This window comes from Pipra filicauda, unplaced genomic scaffold, assembly GCF_003945595.2.
Source record: "Pipra filicauda isolate LSUMZ 115617 unplaced genomic scaffold, ASM394559v2 scaffold1_size10287979_pilon, whole genome shotgun sequence".
NCBI classification, from domain to species: domain Eukaryota; kingdom Metazoa; phylum Chordata; class Aves; order Passeriformes; family Pipridae; genus Pipra; species Pipra filicauda.
This window is the reverse complement of record NW_024104310.1, coordinates 3321660-3337067: the sequence shown is the minus strand read 5'-3', so window position 1 is coordinate 3337067 and position 15408 is coordinate 3321660. Positions and strand designations below refer to the sequence as shown.

The window sequence follows — 15408 nt, the reverse complement described above, 5'->3', positions numbered from 1 at the left end:
AGACGCATCATCTACAAACTTCATCTACAGTGGTGTAAATATGCAGAGAAATCCAGATATGGAATAGTTTGCTCACATATCTCTTTCCAATAGAATTTGCTTCTCGCTGATTTCACCTGTTATTCTAGACTAAAATGGGAAGTTTCTGCAAAGTAAATTCAGAATAATGTTTCTTGATTTGTCAGCAGCAGAAATCATAATTCATCATAACTTATCTCATAATTTTTAATTCTTACATAGAAAAGCCAATAAAATGAAGAAAAAAAACCAAACCAAACCAAACAAAAAACCAACCAAGCAAAACAAACAAAAACAAAAAAGAGAAAGCTCTTTCTTTGTACTCCACAGCACCAGCCACATCATATTTTAGAACACCTCTGATACTACTACGTCAAAAAATTGCCAAACACAGCACAAGTAGAGAAGTATGCTCTTCTAATTTTTCAGGATTTCTTGAAAGTTTGTCAGTAAGGTATTAGGAATTCACTCAACTCTGAAAACCAAGTTATTTTTACACTCACGTTTCTAGTTTCTACTTTGGAACTGCAGAACAGTCAGCCTCATGAAGTCACACTCCGAAGCCCAAACTTTGCATGTTTCCCCCACATTGTGCATATACATCCAAGGTCACCAAGACTATTTTGAGTTCATGGACGTGTCTACTTGTACAGAAAAAAGAAGTAAACACATTTTTTCTGGAAACCTGCTTGCAGACTCAGGTCTTCTTCCGTATTCCTAACCAAGGAAAATTATTGCAATTTAAAAAAATGTGGAGAAAATCCTGCAATGTGACAGATCAGCTGTAAAAGCACACACTGAAATGAGGACAACCTTTAAGCCATTTGAATCTTCTTCATGAAACCAGATTTTTTTCTGTGTCATACTCAGCACACAGAGATTTTCATTTTTCAGAGCTATAAGGAATTTGACAAGTAAACCTACTACAGTTAATAGCATTTTAATCTTTATGCATAATAACCTACATTGTACAGGTTTGGTAATAATAACTGACAGCTGAATTTGAAGTATACATTTCGTTCCAAAATAGATGCATGTGTGGGTGGATGTGTTGTAGAAATATAATATACTACGCGGCTGAGCCCAGATAAGCTGGTGATTCTCAAACATCACTATCATCTGCACAAAGTTAGGGTAGAAATCTGCTCCTTTAAGTACCTGTTCATCCTTCTTATGACACTTTCTTTAAAGGGCTCCATGAATAGTAGATAAAATAAGTATCTAATGAGATATGACAGAAACTCTGATTGAGCTAAACAGCACATATTTGAATTCTAATAAATAAATAAATGAAGTAAAACATTTACTGCCAGCAACTATGTCAAGTTAGCCATAGGAAACTGTAGCTCTGCAGCTGGAGAAGGGCAATACTCTGCAAGCCAGAAAAGCAATGGAACTCCTCCAGCTTTGATTATTTACGGTGTGATGATGAAGGAACAACTTTCCATGTGAGGAACAGCTTTAAAGTCAAACAGTGAAGCTGAAATAGAGATTTGATGAAAAATCAGGGGGGAACAAAACTACAGCTACAAAAACAATAACATTCGGTTTAACAATTTAAAAACATAATTTATGTGCAAAACCAGATGTTAACTTGTCCAGCTTCAAGGTAAACAGCAAACTGTATTCATAATAACCCTTCTGCTGAACAGCAAACATGCACTACTTAATGTCGTTGTCTATAAAGGCTCACTTCCTACCTCCAAATGTTATCAAAATGAACAAAAATGCAAAACAAACACATCTTAAACAAAGGACACATCTGTATTTAATGCAAAGCTATTTTCAAAAATCCCAACCTTTCATACTCTACTATAATCTTAATAGCCTGAAACATAAGAATGCTTTCAGGCTCAGTAAAAAGCTTCTAATTTTAAACATTTATGAGGACACTGAGAAGTGGCTTAGAACCATGCTTTAAAACATGTTTTCAGGCTTTAAACTGCTGAAAGTTGAGACCTTTACCATTTTGCCTGGACTACAGAAAGGGAAAGGAGCACAAAAACATGATGAAAAGAACTGTACATGAAAATTTCTATTAAAAAAATGCAACTGACTCCCTCTTCTCAAAGCCCTTCCTCTCCTCCCCTCCCCACTGCACCTCCTTCTCACTGAAAGGCACTGACTCCTCTTGCCTGATGACCACGACCAAACAACTCATCTACATCACTGGCTCTGATGCACCACTGTTTTTAATAATTACTTTTTGAAAATATTTTTAAAGGACAACTCTGCCATCACTGGTGCTGTTCCTGAACAGGAGGGACTCTGTCTCAGCACTGCATTCATGTCAGCTCATTTTAACTATACCACGGGACATGTGATTATGCAAGAAAGGTGATTTGATGTTAATTCTAAATAAAGAACACGATCAAATCTTTTAAATGTTTGGGGTTTTTTTCCCAACTCTTAAAATGCATGTTGAGGGAATGAACTTCCCTTTGATATAGTATAACTATAGGGGAAGGAGGCATTGTTCTCACATTTCTGTTTCAGCGAAAACACCATGTTATTTGATTTTTAAAGTTGAAGGATTTAACTTCAATTTGATTTTAAAGTTGGGGGGGGTAAAAAATGCTTCTAAATGCAACACAGTCTACTAAGTTAAATATGGCTTCAGTTTGATACCAAACACTGACTTTAAAATTAACTACTCCTTTCCAAAAGTGCCCATGAAAATAAACATGAATATATTGTAGGCATTGAAAATGGGTGTGTCAAGAACAAGTAGTATTTTACAGTAATTCAGCACAAAAAACAAATATACAAAAGCAAAGAAACAGCACAAATATGTATTAAAACAACATATAGTAGGAAGGAAGTTTTGAGAATCCACAGGGATTCTTCCACCTTACCAAGCACCTGTATAGTTCTATGAGTATTTTCTTTCTCTCTTTTATTATACTTGGCTCCTGCCCTATAGTTCATCTCCAGGGCAAAGCACCATGAAACAAAAAATTGCATTCAAAACTATTAGCTCATCAAAATTGCCTTTCTTGTTTAAAAACAAAACACATACACAAAGTATTACAACAGCTTCTGGAATCCTATTCAGAAAGTCCAACATTTTTAGATCTCTTTTCATGTTCTCATCACCATAATTTTTGCAAAACAGTGAGAGGCAACCCAGGACATTTTAAGAATGACTCTTTCATCATTGCAAACCCTCAATTATGGCTGACCACAGAGATGAACAGAGTAGTACTGTAGGGACAGTACTGGTGTATTTTTCAGCTTGCCCTCTAATGTGCTCTGACTTCCGTTGAACAGTGATGTAGTGATTTCTTAGACTGCCTCCTTTATTACTCCCAAAATAATTCAGTGGTACATAAGGCTTTGAGTAACAGCAGTTTAAACACCAATTTCAAACTAGATTCAATGGTTTCAATGACCTTTTTGTCAAAACTGAGCTCCAGAACGCCATCCCTTACAGCCTGACCAGACTTGCCCCCTTGGAGATGTGCTGCAATGGTCCCTACCCCTGCCTGCCCTGCTGCCAGGGATCACAGGATGCACTGCTCCTCTGCCACAGGCTGCCACAGCTTTGCTCCCTGGTAAGGGAATGGTTACCAGCTCCTGATATTGGAAGGTTAAGGTGTTGCACACAGTTCCTCCAGTACAGCAAATCTGGCAACACAAGTTGCCACAGATTTACAAGTGAAGGAACAATTTCCCTTTAGAGCCAGAGACTGGGTCAGCTGTAGAGGTACAGAAGTGATACAGCAAGAGTGTTAAAGGCAGAGTGCTAACAGTGTTGGCAGTGGTGTTGCTGTGACTGGAGGTGCAAGGAATACACTAAAAGTCCACTGTGAGACATGCAGGCTATTGCAGAATGTCAGACTTCCCACAAGTAACCAATTCAGATCACTACTTTTAAAACAAACTTGTTCTTTTTCATAAAGCAGTCCAGCCTGGAGAGCTTCAACTTGATGGCCAGCAAATAATTCATCTTCAACCCAAAAAGCTACCGGCAAATAAATGTATGTAGAGTTTTTATTTATAAAATACAAAATCTTTGCTATTTCCAGGACGGAATTTAACAACAAAAAGGCCTGCAAGCAATAAACATGGCTGAAGACACTGAAATCAAGGAAACCAGAATGAAAAGTTCTGAAATTACAGATCATAAAACTCTTGAATGCCAGCTGCATGTATGCACAAGTGTCCAACAGAACTGCAGGGAAACATGTATTTATCACAAAGTTTGGAAGTACGATTGGGACTGAAATTACACTTACAGTGGGTTTTGTAATTTCATTCAAGATTAAGATTGCTTCATATAAATTGATTTATTTCTGTGTGTACAGTATAATTTAACTCTAAAATCTTTTTCTTTGATGTTAACCATTAGTATTGGGTATTTGCTGCTATGAAGTTCCTTAAACACAAATATTAAGTACAGTGTTTCACAATCAGCTTCCAAGTACCCATCTGGAATGACACTGAATAAATATATTTTCTATTCACCAAAATAAAGATTAGCATAACTTTAAAAAAAACCCAACAAACCCACCCAACAAAACTTTGAAGTGATACTTCTGTTGAGTTAGTTTAGCAAAACAGTGAAAAAAACCTAAAAAATTTGCTAAGGTAGTTGATGTTGTTCATAGCATTGCAGAATTGAGCTTCAATATTCACCATTATTAGAAAATTCAATAATCCCTTCTTTTGATACTAAACTAAAAATTGTCCATAAAGTGGAAGGGTCTTCACAATTATGATGACTCTGCCAATGACTAAAAAGATCCTCTTTTTTTCCAAATAGCTGTTTGCATAAAATGCAGTTATAGCCTGCTTTAGACCAAAATTCCATTTTCTTGCTTGCTGTACCAAACCCCATATTTTGCATCTCCTTGGTGGTTTCACCACTTCTTGCCTGAGTCACTTCGCCTTTTGGTAAAATATTGACATTATTTTGATGTTGAAAGTATATCTGTCTTTTCAGTTTTGGAAAAGTATAAAGCTCCTCCTCACGGGCACTGCATTTTGCTAAATGTCTTCTCTCGTTGTGCTGTTTCCAGAAGTGGGTTGTATGTTTGATCAGTTCCCCTTTTGCTCCTTTATTTCCTTGCAAACCCCCCTCCTTTACCCTTCCCTGAATCTCTTCTCCATGACAGCACAGTAAGTGGAACTTCATTTCACCAAAAGACTGTGCAATAAACTGGCATCGGCCACATTTGACTTGTATTTTCACTCCTCCCGGGTTATGAAATAGGTCCTCAAGATTGCACTTATTTCCCCTGTTAAAAAGAAAGGAAATACAAACTATTTCAGTATTAGTCAGGCACAGAAGAGGGATGGCGGTTTCTGTCATAAGTTCCAAGAAGAGATGACAGTCATAAAACACTTTTAATTAAAAATAAGCATTGTGTTTACAGTATCTAATTCATTTGGAAGAGAGGAAAAAAAAAAGAAAGAAAATAATAGTAAGGTTGTTTAGGAAGCAACTGAAACCAAATGTTATTTGACACTTCTGAGTTTTGGAATTGCCTCCAAAATTAGCCTTGGTAGAAATAACCTTTTAACAACATTAGCCTTTTAATAAAAGGTTGATAACTGTTTTTAAAGTTCTGATTCAGTGAGATCAATCCAAATACTTCTAGTGCTGTGCTGGAAAAGTGAAAATGACTATTACCTGTAGTGTACTACTAAGAGAAACTTCTTTGTTTACAGTGAGTGTTCTAAGGTCAATTTAAGGCAAAAACACATGTCCCACCTCCCTTTCCAAGATGGAAACAATGAAACTTCAAAGTTTCTTGCTTTTTTTTTCTAAAAGTCTGTAACATGGTTTTAAAAGTCTGAATACCTAATTCACAATTAGATAGTCCCTCTCCCTGACTCAGGACAGCTCTGCAGTATAAAGGATACACAGTCCCTGGTAACCTAAGCCAATCAAAACAAGATCTCCTCAGAAATCTTCTCAGAACATCTAGGAAAAGGATAATACTGTATTTATACACATTAGAGAGATTACCCAGTAAAACAGATAAACTGAATGATTCACTTTGTGATGACTAGTAAGACTGACAGAAAAGTGCTGGTGTTTCTTAGGCTCAAGATATTAAACATTTCTAACTGATGCCCCAGAGAGTGAAGCTATGCAAAGTAAAACGAGTAAAATTAAAATGCAGTGTTGCAGTGAGGAGTCACATCAAAGGCCTGAATGTTCTTCGGTTAAAGTAAATGCACAGTGGAACAAACAAAAAAGCCAACATTTATATTGTGTCAAGAAATTTCACCCCAAAATCACAATGCAGTGGTAAAAGAAGGTTCTATCCATCCTAATATGGTAAATATTAACTTTTCTACTTGTTTGAGCGATGGCAAAAGCAGCAGTAATCAACACACAAGATGGATTAGCTCACAACACTCCATAGAATGAAATGGGATAATGACATTTAGGAGGGAAAACAAACTATAAGCTAATAATGAAATATGAATCACTTCTTGCTTACTGCAGTTGGTTCACTTGTCTTTTAGGGAAACCCCCGAAACAGGTAGGACAGAAGACAGTGCAGATTAACAGAGTATTAACCAATAAATGGCAATATTACTAGAATATATGCAAAATTACTTTGGATATTCAAGTGTCAGTAATGATTTATAGCCAATAAATCAGCTAAAATATACTGGATGGTCTAATGTATTGACTAGATTCAAGGACAATATTTAAACCATTAGGAATCTCACTTGGCAGGAGGGGAAGCAACAATTTTCCTAATGGTGATGTTTATGAATTTCCACTGACAACTTGAAATCCTGTTTCCCCTAGCATTTAATTAGTGAAAATGCTCACCTCTCTGTAGCTTCTTCTGTCTCTTTTATATTCGTGTCTCTCTTCTTTAAAGCATCTTGCATCTGTTGCTCGCTAGGAGGGGGCTCAGTGCTGATAACAACCCTGTGGACTTCTCTGAGGTGGCCAAAATACACTTTTGCATGGCCAAAAACTTTAGCACAGAATTCACAGCACACCAGCTTTTTGGGTTTGCTTTCATTGTGATGAAGCTTCATATGCGTGCTGAGCCTCCCAGAATGGATATACGCTTTCCGGCAAATCCGACAGCTGTAGGGCCGTTTCTTCGTGTGTGAGTTCATGTGGTCCTGGAGATGGTGTTTGAACTGGAAGGTATAGTTACAAACAGGACATCTGTGCAGTGGCTTAGGTGTGGCTGAACACGCATTTCTACTTGAATCACTTGATTTAGCTGATGTAGCATCACTTTGCTTGTAACTCAAATATTTGCTGGCAAGTGAACCATTTAAAGGAATAGCTTGCTCTGAATGGACACGAGGTGGTGTCTCTGCTGTTGCTGGAGAAGTCAGTGGTGTGAAGGTCTGCACAACTACCACCGGCTTCGGTCTAATACTACGGTATTTTTTCACTGCTTCTGCTTTTTTGTCTTCAGGTGTCTGAATATCAACCTTCTCCCTCTCTCTTCCTTCTCTAAACTTATTAATGATGCATTTCCTTCGCTTGGTCTGAAAAGCCAATAAATCATCTGAGGCTCTTCTTTTCCTGCCTCTTTTTTTAGAGGCTGCACTGTTCAATTTTTTAAGACTGTCGACATCCACTTCACTGGATGGAGAGAAGGTGTTTTCTAGAACAGTTTGTTTGGGGACTTGTGTAGATGACATAGCTAATTGCTTATCAAATGCTTTGGTTTTTGTCAAAGCTGGTGTCTTTTCACATTCAGATCTTAGTGAAGGATCAGATACATCCATAACATTAATATTCTGCTTAGATTTACAAAACAGTGAATTTTTCATCCTTGAGTAAGGCAAAATAGGAAGTTTTCCTTTTGGTGCTGATGGATTCATCTGTATTGTGCTGCCAAGAACTGCTGGTGACAAGACAGCAACAGGATTTGCAGAATTTGTGGGTTTTTCCTTTCGTTTCTCACATGTCATGACTGACTTTCTTGTGGTTTCCGATGCTGTCTTCACAGAGCGCAGACTTAGTTTCGGGGGATTAATTGTACTTGCTGGCTTGGATAAAGAGTCTTTAACTACAGACGGTACAGAAATCTTATTGTTAGCAATTTCAGTTTTGTTCATTAAAGGAGGTCCAGATTCCACACAGTTGCTTTTATTTACTACTGTGGCAACTGCAATTTCGGATGAGTCACAGTCTGTCAGCGTTGCTTGCTCAGTTGAATCTGAACTAGAGTGAGTTTCAGGACAGTCTTCAGTTACAGTAGTCACAGGGGGAGTCTGTGATGAGACCAATGCTTTCGTAGGAATCTTCTTATGTGCACCCAAACCAGAGATTTTCGCCAATTTTTTGTCACCTAGCAATTTATTCCTTACAGACTGGTACCTAGGGATAGGCAGCTTTAGGTTTTCAGAGGGGGTCACATTTGACTGCTGGGCTTGCTGTGTTAAAGCAGGAGCAACATACGGCACAGCCAGCAGGGAAAATGTCCCCTTCTGACCAGCCACCTGCATGACAGTGTAGTTCTGAGCTGGTACCACCAGTGGTTTAGAACCTGCAGCTGAAATCGGTGTGTTTGGCTCAGGCAAAGAAGACTGAAGACAAGAAACCACTCCAGGTGTTAAAATTTTTGGTGCCATTTTTGGAGCAATGGTCCTAAACTGACTTTTCTTCTGAAAACTTTGTATTATATCCAAAGGGGGTTTGTGTTTATCTGTAAAAACAACACAACAAAGCTGTAATATGAAATATAGTATTTCTTTTTACTGTCTCAAAACTAAAACTGCTTACAAAGGATACTACATTACACACAAACTTACACAAGGATATTACACACAAACTTACTAAAAATATTTTGGCATTTAAAAGGCCACCATGTTAAATTTATTATTGAAAAAGTTTCGTGGACAAAACAAAAGCATTGCCTCAAGTAATGTGCTTGAACACAGATATGCAAAAAAAAAAAAACCTCTTAAATGGATGTTTCATTCTAGGTTAGAAGCTACATGGCATTTCAGAACAAATACCCCCATAAACCTCTTCAGCCCTTGAAAAGCTGGACTAGCATGCTGGCAATACTCAGTTGGAAGAACAGGGACAGGACACAGAACTTTTCTGAGCACCTACTCTGTTCATATCTCTCAAACAGAATCATGCTATCTTTCAAAATTTCTGTAATGTTTAGAATTTGTGGGTTTTATCAGATAAAGACCACAGTTTGCCTGATGAAGTCTTAAAAAATAACTGCTATAAACCATGTAAATAATATATAATAAAATCAAAGAAGACTTGAAAGAAGATGTACTATTGTTAAATATCCAATCACAAATATTGCTTATGTGCCATTAATGCTTAATAGAACTACTGTAGTAAGTTATTCAAACATTTTCTTGAAAGATCCCAACAATCTTGACCATTGAAAATTCAGCTACAAAGATCCCAAGCAGTAAGGCACCTTGGGAAGGCAAAAATCACTTTGAGGGAGGAATCACATTAGAATAGAATACATAACAGTACATGCTGGAACCTTGTAATATTGCAGTAAGGTAATTCCATAGGAAAATTTCTATTCCCTGCCATTTTAAAGACTTGTATTAAAAATGCATTTATATATGGTTCTGGACTTAAAAAGGTAACTGTGAATTACTAAAAAACACTGGCAACTCCAGAAAGTTTATCATCTTAACCCTGGATGCTCTTCTCAGACGTCACACGCTTTGCAACATGCACTGAAAGTTACAGACATATCCTGTTTCATGACCAGAACTCCTGGACAGATATACATGCGTGCTCATGGTATGCACATGTGCAGTAAATCCACTGCCTTCAGGACACAGAGGATTCACTGAACAATCAATTATAAACTGTACAGTTCATACACAGTAAGTCTGATGCTTATCAAAACTCTTCGATCCACAGCAGATTCATAGAGCAATAACTACGCAGGGCATAAGCCTTTGATCCTTTTATTGCCATCTACAGCATCAAACCCCAAGTCCATTATGTACCTTCTTTATCCTCCAATTAAGTGAAACTACTGGGCACCACCAAAACTTTCTGCTCAATGTCTGTAGAGATATTCTATATTTCTAGACATTCTGTGCAGACTGGGTTACTGTACCTATGGAAATCCTACACAAATATAGAGATCCCTGTACACAGGGATAAGTCCAGGCCTACAGAGTTTGTGAAACCTGGAAAAAAATGAAACATGGCACAGTTGTTTCCCCACAGCTCTTTTTATTCTCTTTTTTTTTTTTTTTTTTTTTTTTTTACAATCTACAGTCACTAAGTATATAGAAAACTTTACATCTTCAGCTGCTAAGATTGCTATTACTATTCAGATGATTATTTGATTCCTGCAGGGTATCTTCTTGTTGCTGCTTTTGAGTAAACACTTTTAAGAACCTCTGAGAAGAACAATAAAATGATGTAAACTATTGCAATCACTAAAACTAGCCCTGAACTTCAATGGTAGTTACAGGTCAAATAGTATAGCTTAAATACAGCAGATGACAGAACAAATGTCCTTTCCTTTTAGGGACAGAGTCAGTTCTTATTTTTCCAGATTGCGCTTTCCATACGCTTATAATAAAGACTTTCTCCAAACCAGCAGCTATTCAGTTTGCCACTATATTCAACATGAAACTGTTTCCATTCTCTCTCCCATTTGGTTTGTTCCTCTCTCTTTGTATTTCAAAATTTCATTCATTGATTTACATAAAATTTTTAGGAAAGCCAGCACACCTGTGCTACTCGATGTTACAGGGCATCTGCTCCCCAACCAATGGTAACAGGAAAAGGCAGATGTTTTGTTCTGGACATGCCACTTCTACAAAGGTGCCCAAAGGCAGTCAAAGCACCACAAAATAAAGGTTAATTTGAGGTTAGGAGGAAATATTTGTAGAAATAATGTACGGCACTAGCTTTAAAAAGAACCACATGTTTCTCAAATGCATTGACTTGCTTACTGTAAAATTAATCAGTAGAATCACTTTTCTATAAAGAGAGTATCTCCACATATTTTCTCAGTATTCCACAAGAAAATACTGCTCTAGAAGCCAAGACCTTCATGAATATCAACCACAAAATACTCTTTAAAACAAGGTCTGTTTAGATCAATATCCTTCTTATGCAGCTAACACAATACTAAGCATCAACGTAACTGTTTGAGAAGGGGTTTTTATACACCTTTTTTCCAACTGGTGTAATTTTATCACAAGACATCTTCCAGGCAAGCTGTCTGGTATCAGCCTGCAATATAACTTTTTTTTTTTCCCCCAAAGTTTACATTAGACAGTTTAGTGCAGAATATTCATCACAGTGCTTTGAGTAAGCAAAGGATACTCAACTCTTTGAGTTCATTTCCCTCTCATCCAACACAGCTACTGCAGTTAAGTTGCTTAGCCAGTGCCTAAATATAGGGAAGGGTTAGATGCAGACTAGCTGTAGGATATCCTTCAGACTTGTTTATGATTTTGCGAGCAGACTGGGAAAGCTAATTGGAAGAACTGGTGGAAGACTATTTAACATCTTGGATCATGACAAAGCAGCCAGTTAATTCACAGACTGAAGGTTCTACTGACCCCACCCAGAGCGTGCAAGTATCGTCAGCGACCAAAATTATGCTTGCCATTTACAGCTGGTGAAAAGTTTCAACAATTTCCTTTGCACAAAGACAGCCCTACAGTAATTCATGTCTTCACCACACTGGAGGACTTGGATATGCTCTGGCTGTCTGGCTAGTGGAAAGGCTGCTTGGAAATTTCATACGCATTTTTCAGGGACATTCCACTTCTCCCAAAGTTTTTCTGTCTCTGATTCAAAGGACTCACTTTGACTTGACAGCTGTGACCTGAGGAAAGGCCTTTGTGCCTATGCAATTCCATGGCCTCATGCACCTAAGAAGGGGAAGTTTCAGTTAAGGGAGGCTCTGCAACGGCATTTGTGAAGATGGCCTTTGGTTTTGGACAGCATTCTTTCTTCAAGTCACTCTACAGGTCCTTCACTGAAAAGCAATGATTTTTATACTTTCTCTAGAATGAAAAGATTAGCATTAATATCTGAAGGACATGAAGCTTATTTTTAATTGCTGTGTCCTCAGTCTTTCAGACGGGTGTGGATTTGGGGCAACAGGTACACACTTTTAAATAATTAAGCACAAGGCTAAATCAAATGCAATTCAACCCATTTACTTTAAAAGTCTCTGTTAAAGATTAATGGTTACTATGATAGGACCTGCAAGTATCAAATCACTCAGAAACTTTCATCCCTTCTAAATAACCTTAAACTTGTATAGGAGTGGACAGTGACACACCAACAGAAAAATCAATGACGCATCCAATTCTCCGATATAGCCATGCTGGGAAGAGTCTGCCAGAGGAAAGGGAGTCTTCCATGGGGCTGCTCTTCCTCAACGGTTCCCCTTCCTTCCTAAGTAATGCAAGTCTAGTCTACTCCAGTCTGATCTGCCTTACTTCTGTCCTTTCTTCAGTTTGTTTTCTCTCTAAAGCACGTAACATTGCTGAACTCAGACACTCTAGAAAGCATCAGAAGAAATTTAATTTTCACCACTATCTGGTCTATTTTAAACATAACCACCAAAATGCCACAAACCACTGGGTAACAGTGTTAATTTTTTTTAATAATCCTGTAGGTCCACCTCAGTTGTGCAGGTATCCATTTAATTGTGTATGAATCGACAAATGAAAGGCAAATAACACAAAAAAAGATCACCTTGTTTTAAAGGAAAAGACAAAATATAGATAAGGAAGGTTATTGAAATATTTTATTAAATGCACATTTATATTGCTGAGTCTTTTGCTGACTTTGAAAGGAAGAATCTGTTCTATGGGAAAGAAAAAAATTCACAACTTTCTAACAGACAACACTAGATCTTTTTCTGCCAATGACAGTTAATCATTCATTTTGCCAAATCTCCATACACACTAAATACCTGTGGATACTGTCTTTCCAGCACAAGTTTCTTGCTTTTGCTGACCCAGCATACTTTGTTGGACACAATGTTTCTCTGCAGGATTAGCATGCAAAAAACCACCACCTGCAAAAGTGCTTCAGTCAGTTATAAATAGATTCCAGGACAAAAAAAAAGAACCAAACAACCCCCAAAACCAACAAACCCCAGAAAAAGACAATATAAAATGACAATATAAAACATTAACTTCCAGTTAATGCATTAGAAAAGCTACTGCTTCTTGCTCTTTGCCATTTTTCTCTCCTCAAAATATGTTCTAAAATCCAATATATTACATGCCAAATACAAGGTGATAGCTTAATAATTGAGTAAAGCTGGTTAACGTGGCAAACAGATGGGATGGTTTAGTTTCAGTGTCATGGCAGACAGTCAACAGCAGCAAAATAAAAAGCTCAGAAAAGTGAAGGTTCAGTAGCTTTAGTGAGGGTTTTAAATACAGGGGTTAAATTCTATGCTAATTTACATTGCCATAAATAATTTCTATGCTAATTGCCATAATTCCATATAAATCAATGGAACTGCAGATATTCTAGAAAACAGAATTTGGCCTTCTATGTTCAAAACTAGTTTTGCCACACACCTATACAAAATAAGATTGGTAATAAAGCCTATAAACCATGAATGTCCAACTCCATACATTACAGCAATTAATTTGCAGTTGTTTCTACCTTTTCTAATAATAACTACTTGGGTGGAATGCTCTGTTCTGCGTATTTGCATCAGATAATTTTCTAAAATTAATTTCAACAGGAAATGCCAGCCATTGCCAGGTATGTCTGCATTTAAAAAAAATAAATTAAAAAAAAGAATCTAGTAACACATCTGTGCATTAGGTAAAGACCTTGATGTGTGACACAGCAATGTCTCTCTGGTCTGTGAAAAGCTGCCAACATTTGGCAAAGTTGTAATCCCTGGGCACATGTTCAATAGATACTTTAAGCAGCTAATTTTTCCAATGATTACATTCTATTGAATGTGCCTCTGCTTCAAGCTGGGCTGGATTTTCCCTGAGCTATAGTTTTAGGTCCAAACACCCAAGCTGGAACAAGGAAATGGCCTCTCCTTATCTCTGAACTGCAGAACTGACAGTGTGGAAGAGAAACACGGATATACACAGGGCAAGCAGAAAAAGGACAAGAGGACTAGAAATGAGACCTGAAAAGTGTCCAGGCCAAAGAGTCAGGGTGGGATATGGGAATTACACACAGACTTAAGACAGGTAACCAACATTACTATTACATGTGATTTGGAAAGGAAAAGCATTCAAGTCAAAGGGAGAATCACATTTCTTACCTTTTTAGTACTTGATTTTTCAGAGAGTAATATAATTATGTTTGCATAAGAGCGCTTTTGTGCAATTTAAACTAGTTTAGAAAAATAAACAATATAACAGCAGTCTAATGTGAGATTGGAAAATCACAGTACATTATTCACACAAACACTAAGCTATAGAATGTGCAAATACACTTAGAAAATTTATTCTTGTAACCTACAGGAGGAACAAGATCAGTGTTAAAATTCTAGACGGGAATATTAGACCTCTTTGAAGCTATAGATAATTAATTCTGATTTGAGCATAAATGCGATTTGCTAGTTGTGCACTAAGTATTTTATAATTTAGAAAGGTCTTCTCTATTTTACAGTCTGTGCAAGTTTATTATCTTGAGGGATTAGGATTATAGTGCATTTCAAGAAACTCTGTGAGCAGTGGGATACTTCCTGGATTCCTTAAATGGTCTCCAAAAGACTCCTCTTAGCAGAAGAACACATTACAATAACAAAGGTACACAATAAAAAATTTTTTTTTACATTAACTGGACTCCATTGAAGCAGATGTTCAACATTAAAATTTCTAGTGACATTTTTTTAGTGTGGGAATAAGCTAAAACTATTTTTGGCATAAACTGTCACCTTGCAGAGATAAGTCATACAGTAATCCACGACCATGGGTACATAGTTCATATTTCACAGAATCACAGAATCACGCCAAGTTGGAAGGGACCCACAAGGATCATTTAGGGACGTTCTTCAGTTTCCTGCCTAATTCAGTCTTCTGGTTTTGCTTGAAACATCCTTAATGCACTATTGATCATATAATGACATAAGCCAAAGTTTGCACAGATCTAACACAACTTATGAAAAAAAAGATTACACCACTTTATCAATTTCCAGAATTGCTTTTCTCTGTTGTTTGAAAGTATACATAGCAGTTGCTTCATTATTGTGCTGTCATCTATCTAGACTTCTGTGAGGCCTTTGATATGTTCCTCCTCAACATCCTGTTCTCTGATTTGGAGAAGTACAGATTTGATAGATGGTCTATGGAATGGATAAGGAAGGGGCAGGCCAGTTGCAGCCAGAGGGTAGTGATGAACAGCTCGATGTCCCTATGGAGATCAGGGATAAGTGGTGTCCCTTAGGGGTCTGTACTAGGATCGGTGTTGTTTAATATCTTCATCAATGA

At 37.3% G+C, this 15408-nt stretch overlaps 1 protein-coding gene across 22 annotated transcripts in view; it reads right to left on the bottom strand.

Annotated features, from left to right (window-relative positions):
- Nucleotides 1–3993: 3993 nt before the first annotated feature.
- ZNF438 (zinc finger protein 438) overlaps nt 3994–15408 on the bottom strand; it is a 49620-nt gene continuing 38205 nt past the window's right edge. For 18 of the 22 annotated variants that reach the window (XM_039380654.1, XM_039380657.1, XM_039380665.1 and 15 more), the window contains 3 exons: nt 12906–13010; nt 6815–8663; nt 3994–5258 (listed from right to left, as the gene is read on the bottom strand). In XM_039380654.1, the coding sequence (XP_039236588.1) occupies nt 4646–5258; nt 6815–8663; nt 12906–13010 (2567 nt within the window). In that variant the 3' untranslated portion in view covers nt 3994–4645. The remainder of the gene's footprint in view (nt 5259–6814; nt 8664–12905; nt 13011–15408) is intronic. The other 4 variants (XM_039380669.1, XM_027717400.2, XM_039380670.1 and 1 more) reach the window with 1 other exon arrangement.